Source organism: Salvia hispanica, chromosome 6 (genome assembly GCF_029641045.1).
Source record: "Salvia hispanica isolate PSC_SH4W2 chromosome 6, Shi_PSC_v1, whole genome shotgun sequence".
Taxonomy (NCBI): Eukaryota; Viridiplantae; Streptophyta; class Magnoliopsida; order Lamiales; family Lamiaceae; genus Salvia; species Salvia hispanica.
The window spans coordinates 15,580,922-15,587,832 of NC_142697.1; the positions used below are offsets into that span (position 1 = coordinate 15,580,922).

The 6,911-nt window shown below is 42.4% G+C and overlaps 1 protein-coding gene across 1 annotated transcript; it reads left to right on the forward strand.

The window, feature by feature from the left end:
• Window positions 1–5,840: 5,840 nt before the first annotated feature.
• On the forward strand, window positions 5,841–6,703 carry LOC125206276 (BON1-associated protein 2-like). The gene has a single exon (XM_089060606.1). It carries the CDS (start codon window positions 5,917–5,919, stop codon window positions 6,433–6,435), a length of 519 nt encoding a protein of 172 aa, XP_088916732.1. The 5' UTR covers window positions 5,841–5,916; the 3' UTR covers window positions 6,436–6,703.
• The last annotated feature ends 208 nt before the right edge of the window (window positions 6,704–6,911 follow it).

The window sequence follows — 6,911 nt, forward strand, 5'->3', positions numbered from 1 at the left end:
ATTTTCTAAAATAGAAAATTTAGAGCATTCACAATAGGGACGGATGTCCCGGCGGATACCCCAAAAACACCCCCTACCACGTCATAAGGAAATCCCTCAACACTGCCACATCATAAGGACATCTCACTGCACAATAGCGAACATCCCCAAGGACATCCTGGCGGACAAGAACAATAATAAAAATTTACAAATATGCAATGTGCGGAATTAAAATTTTGACACGAATACGGGGAGAATACAACCGTTTTATTTCAAAATAAATATATAAATAAAAATCGGGACGTCCGCGCACAGCCGCAGATACCTCTCGTCCGTCGGGGACGTCCGCGTCCGTCTCAAACGTCGCAATAGCGGACGTCCAACACGGACGACTGGCACGCCGGTTCGACGTCTTCCGGGACATCCGCTATTGCGGATGCTCTTAGAAAATTTTTATTTTTAACAGACTTCCCAAAATAAAAATAGTTTCTACTTTTAGAGCATCTCCAGTGGCGTACTTCCCGTCTCCCTTTGGAGAGGCTTCTGAGAAGTCCGTCGCGGAAGGGCGTCATTGTGGCACGGAGAGGAGAACGCGGACTTCCCGTGAGGACACGGTAAGGGCGCAGCCATCGCGGGAAGGGCGGGCGGACGTCCGGTATTTTATTTTTACTTTATTTTTATTATTATTTTTAAAAAAACTATATATATACGGCTCGTTGAACTTCATTTCATTCGCACCACTTGTGTTACCAAGTTTCTCTCTCTCTAAATTTTGATTCTCAAGTATATCTAGAATGGCTAGTAGAGGTGCGAGTGGCACTGGCGGGAACGATAGTGATAGTGATAATGACGAATTACAGGCCGCTATGACAGGGAATATAGATCGCCTGCTAGGCCAGGCGATCCAACGGCAGAAGCAGGCGGCGGTACCTCGGCCGATCAGTCGTCGAACTATAGTACCTCGGGACCACATCGCTGCACATCATCGGTTGTATCAGGACTACTTCGCTCCGGAGCCGCGTTTTAGGGATGCTTTATTTCGGTGACGTTTTAGGATGCATCGTCCGATGTTTATGCGTATTGATGCACTATTTATTTGCACTATAAATACCTGCAAGTATACAGAGTAGGTATAGTATAGCAAAAGGTTAGTACCGGGTATCGAACACGGGGAAGATGTACACAAAGTGTCTATATTCTACTAGAACTCAATTACTATCTGGAGAAACAAGAATTTTTGGAAACTTTTGAAAACAGTAAATATTAAAAACAGTAAACAACTAAATGCAAGCAAATCACGGAGAGAAAAGTATAGAGATAAGGGGAATTCCAGGGATGTGCTTTCGCTTTTATGGTTATACAAATTCCAAACTACAATACCCTAGCACAGTTAATACTTTGAAAGGACGAGTCACCTAGCTTATGCTCATGCGATACAAACGTTGATTACTAACATTAGGGTTGTCAATCCTAACACGTAACTCCAAAAAGCTCCTAAGACCCTTGAAAAGTCCTCACTCTCAATTAACAGTGCCGTTTTAAAGGAAGCTAACTGTAGTGTCTACTAAGTGGATCTAACTCGCTAGAACTCTGTCACAGTTATGAAGCAAGTTGTATTGAATCATACATAATTGTGTCACTCAATTATGAAGCATCATGATTAACTTAGGGAAGAAACAAAGTAAAAACAAAACGGATATTAAATAGAAAACGGAATTGTATAACCAAAGTTGCTACTAACACATCCCTAGAATCCTATGAGTTTAGTTACACATGACTGAATAAACTAAAAACATAGATTGAAGGGAAAGCAATTTGAACATAAAACTAAAGCAAATAAAACCCGTAGGTTGAATCCTTGTCGTTCTTGATGTTCTTGAAATCCTTCTCCAACTCCTTGCACAATTGAACTACTCTAGCTTTTGATCTCTATGAATGTTGCAAGTAGTCACTCTCTTTCTCTATGAATGTGTTCTTGTTGTGTGAAAAAAAACTCCTTTTTGATGAAGCTTGAGGTCCTATTTATAGGGGAAGATTATTCCTCATCATAGAAGGAAAAGATCTTCAAAATTTGGTAAATCTTGGAGCAAATCTAGGGCTGGTCGGATTCGCCGCCTTTCTCCGGCGGGCCGCCGCACCTTGGCCGGCGGTCGCCGCGTTGGAGTCCAGAGACTCTAACCCTTCGGTGGCGGACCGCCACATGTCCTCCGGCGGTCGCCGGGCGAGACTCTTCTCCTAGCGTAAATTTCCGAGGCGGGCCGCCACATAGCTCTGACCGCCGGGCGCCGGCGGTCGCCGTACAACTTCGCGGCGGTCGCTGGTCGCCGTCTGACTCCAGATTTCCAGACTATGCGTTTTTACTCCCCTTTTCGGCTCAAATATGCACATTTCTCACAAAACACGTCAAAATACCAAAATGTATAGAATATGCAAATAATGGACATGTAGAGTGATTTTGATAACAAAAACGGACCAAATAATGGCCTTAAAACAGTGCAAAATCCGGGCGTATCACGTATCGTGAGTGCTTTGGAGCATCGATACGAGTATTTCAGGTTCAGGGGGATGCGGTTGGAAAACCCGGTCACACGCCCATACAGAAGTGCATTGCCGCAATCAGGAAGCTGGCGTACGGAGGCGCAGCCGACATGTTCGACGAGTACCTCCACATTGGCGAGTCGACAACCATCGAGTGTTTGGAGTATTTTTGACAGGGCGTTAGAGAGATATTCAGGGATTAGTATCTTCGGAAGCCCAGCCCCGCAGACTGCCAGTAGCTGATAGATATGCACAGGTTTCCCAGGATGTTGGGCAGCATAGATTGTATGCATTGGGAGTGGAAGAACTACCCCGCCGCCTGGAAAGGGATGTACACTAGCGGCTTCAAATGCAAGCATCCCACGATGGTCCTTGAAGCTGTAGCTGACTACCGGTTGTGGATATGTGATAAGGTTAATTTCATGCATTGGTTATGGGGTTAAATTCAACGATTTCCTGACTTTAAAACAGCTTTTAAGCGAGGTGTAGAGGAAAACGCCAGATCCAGGAAGAACGAAGGAAATTACCTGGTGAAGGAGTCTGGGGGGAAAGTAAGCAGAAGAAGGAAAAAAGTTCCCAGACGGAGGAGATTTCTAGATGGAGGGCAGAAAGGAAAATTCAAGAGAAGATTCTAGAAGATCAACTCCACGCCTATAAATAAGAGCACGCAACACACTTGAAATCATCATCACTCTCATTTTGCTCTTAGCTCACTTTTCACACTTCTGCACACACATTAGGGGTTACCAAATTCATGGGGTCGGGTTTGTAGTTTGATCATCGTCGTGTACCACTATCTCTACGTGAGGCGGAGAAACAATTTACAATTCTCAGTTTCAATTTCTGCTTTGGAATTCCCCGAGTCTTCGCTGTTCGAAGCTCGACTTTGTTTTGTTGAATCGTTGTTGAATTCGTAATTGTTTAGTTATGGAAGTTTATGCTGCGTTTTCATAATCGTATTATGTTTGCGTTGATTGTTGCTTTACCTTGGATGCTTTTCGCACTTGATCTGTATTGTTTAAGTTGAATTGTGCTGGAATTGTAGTTGATCGGTTGAATTTGGTTGGATCGGAGTGATCGGAGATGGGAAGTATTGTGGTTTATTGTGGATGGCTTGGATCCGGAACGGATGAAGTGTCCGATGTTTAGATCTGTCAAAATTCTACATGGGTTTTGAAGTTTAGTTCCTGTTTTCTCATTTACCTAGTCTAGCGGTAGTAGATCTGTTCTATTTTCTTAGTTAATCGTAATTCGATCGTGAAATTCGACATGCTCTGTTCCGATTTGATGTTTACTCTGTTTTTTTTTCTGCATTTGTGATCATGAATCGTTGGTGAAGATGAAGATAGTTGTTAGTTAAATTCATAGTTAGTTATTTGCAACTTTTCATTTGTACATTTGCTGTTTTAGGAAATGGTCCCCACGATCTGTTCTTCATTTGTCTAGGCATTTTAGGGAAGTTGTTCACTAGGTCTGGTAAATCTTGGTGCCGAAGTGTTGATCTGTTTACATCTCTGTTTTCGTCATGCATGCCTTCGTTGTCTTTTCCTCTTCCTAGGTCTAGCTGTTAGAATAGATCATTTACATTTCCCGAGTCTAGTAGTAAGTTATCAACCCAAAGTTGCGTGGCAGCAGCCAAAACCCTTTTGCAAAGTCTCTTGAATGCTTTCTTACGCTTCCATCTTTGTGGGATTCGATCCCTACTTCCTTATACTAGTTTTTAGTATCGTGGGTTGAGGGTTTTGAAACAGAAAAAGATTGTGTGCCCAACGACCGAGGATTTCAAGGATTCCCTGAATTCCTAGACCCTGTGATCTAGCGGATTCTCTGGATCTGAGAAGTTTGACTAATATTTCAAGTACACACATCGATAAAATTGGGACTGTTTCAATATGGCATGTTTTTTTTGGAGTAGTCGGGTCGAACAATGGCATCAACGTCCTCCAGTCGTCGCCCATGTTCAACAATCAGTGCAATGGCGTTGGTCCCGCCATCGAAATTCGTGCCAACGGTAACCAGCACAATATGAGATACTATTTGGCGGATAAGATATACCCAAACTGGCCCGTCTTTGTGAAGACGATCAGATGCCCATTAGAAGATATGAAGATCTACTTTGCGGCTCGTCAGGAGGCTGCGCGCAAGGACGTAGAGCGGGCATTTGGTGTGCTCCAGAGTCGATGGACGGTAGTGAAGGGTCCTTCATGGATGTGGACAACATCGGCGATGTCATGTACGCATGTATTATTATGCACAACATGATTGTCGAAAGTGAAGGTCATGAACTGACTCAATGGACCAATGAAGATGCTACCGGTGCCGGTCCAAGCCACGACATGGCCACCGCAAATGTACGTATGGTGGTACCTCATGAAGAGGCCGGACGGATGCGCGCATTTGCCGACATGCGGCAAACACAAGCCCATATACAACTTCCTTACGATATCATAGAAGAGCTTTGGACGCGGAAGGGTGGACGTTGATATTTTAATTTTCTTTTGTTTGAATTGTAATTTTTTTTATATAATTATGTGTTTTTTTTAATGAAGTTGTTGCATTTTCCCCGTCCGATTCCATATCGAAATTTTAATTTCGTAACGTAAATTGAATATTTGTGAATTTGTGAATTTTTTTAATTGCGGGAAGTCCGTGCGGGAAGAGCGATGGAAAGAGCGGATTGTGCAGTGGGAAGTTCTTATGACGTGGCAGGAGGGTGGGAAGTCCTTATGACGTGACAGAAGGTGTATTTGGAAAGTCCGTCCATTGAAAATGAGCTTAAGAGACCGGAGGTAGCATGCATTTACTATATAAGAGTCCTACGTCAGTTTGGAAATAGTTTCAATATATTTGTGGCGTCAACCATAAAACTAGAATACATAGCCAACATAAATAATAATCCTGTGAAAGAAGAAATATTTTTGTTCAACTGCTAGTGACATTATTTGTGAAAGGCTGAAAGCTGTACATCACTTTTAAAATTGTTATTAGGTATATTTACGAAAAAATATTATTGAGTCCAAAATAAGAAAATTGACAAGTCAAATCAAAATTATACATCCTGAAAAAAACACATTGTAGAAATTTCAAAATATTTTGAATGGTTACGAGTTACGACTAAGATAGACACTAAATCAGGAACACGCCAAAGTAGAAAATTCCTACCATAAAAATCAAACAGAAAATATACTCACAACTAACGCTTACCAATTTATTACCGTTTCAAATTCGCCGAAATAGCCTTCCTCCTTCCCCCACATTTCTCTCCACCTTCTCTGACCGCGTCTCTCTCTCTCCAAAATCCTATTAAATAAATGAGCAAATATTCCAAATCTCTCACACACAACATTAACCAATACCAGCTAGTTTTAAAAAATAAATTAAATAAAGAAGAAGTGCAGCATGGAAAGAAAGGGTTCGCCCTACGTGATCGAGATCACCGTTATTTCCGCCGAGGGTTTGCGGCTGACCAAAAATCAGCCCGTAAAGAAGAACTCCTACGTCGTCCTAAGATCCGACCCGTTTAACTCCCGGACAACGGGTACGGATCGCGAGGGCGGGAGCTACCCTGCATGGAACGAGAAGCTGCTCATGGAGCTGCCCGCCAACGCTCGTTTCCTAACGGTCGAGGCCCATTCGGGCAGTAGGCTCGTCGGGGCAGCAAGCATACCCGTCTCCGACTTCGCGGCCGGCTTCCTGCCCGTTAACTATTTGAGCTTCTTGAGTTATAGGTTGAGGGACGCTCATGGCGCCAAGAATGGGATACTCAACCTCTCCGTCAAGGTCATAGGCCGCCCCGCCCCCGCCATAGGCTGCGCCGCCAGTTGTTCTGGCGGCCCATGGTCAGGAGTTCCGGTGGTCGATGGAAACGTCGCCGGTCATGGGATTGTAACTGGGATTCCAGTTTCCTATAGATATTAATTATACTACTTCATTTTCATAAAATTCAAGTTTGTGAAGTGATTTAATTAATCTTGTGTATATATATCAAGAATATTTGAATTTAATTTGGGCGTAACTAGATCATAATTCTTTAATATTGTGATTATTCAGTAGGCCGATGGTGGTTTATTTTTATTTTGATGATGGATATTGTAAATTTCCAAATCATGAATTGCACAAATCTTACTAATAGTATTAGTATGTCTTCTCGTGGAATGGAATACAGATATTGATTTTGAGTTGCAAACAGCATGATCAATTAGGTAGACGTTTTACCATGTCTTTGAATTTAATGGTGTATAATACTAATAAATATATCTTCAGAGGAGGGAGAAAAAGAAGACTGTTTCAAAGTAATTTCTCTACATTGAGTGCTATTGTAACTGGACTAGGAAAATTCCTTGCAATGCTATTAATTTAATTTAGTCTCCTCGTTGAGAATGCAATCATAATGT

Excerpts from the sequence above, each read along its gene's own strand:
- LOC125206276 (XM_089060606.1), top strand. The coding sequence starts at position 5,917 with ATGGAAAGAAAGGGTTCGCCCTACGTGATCGAGATCACCGTTATTTCC.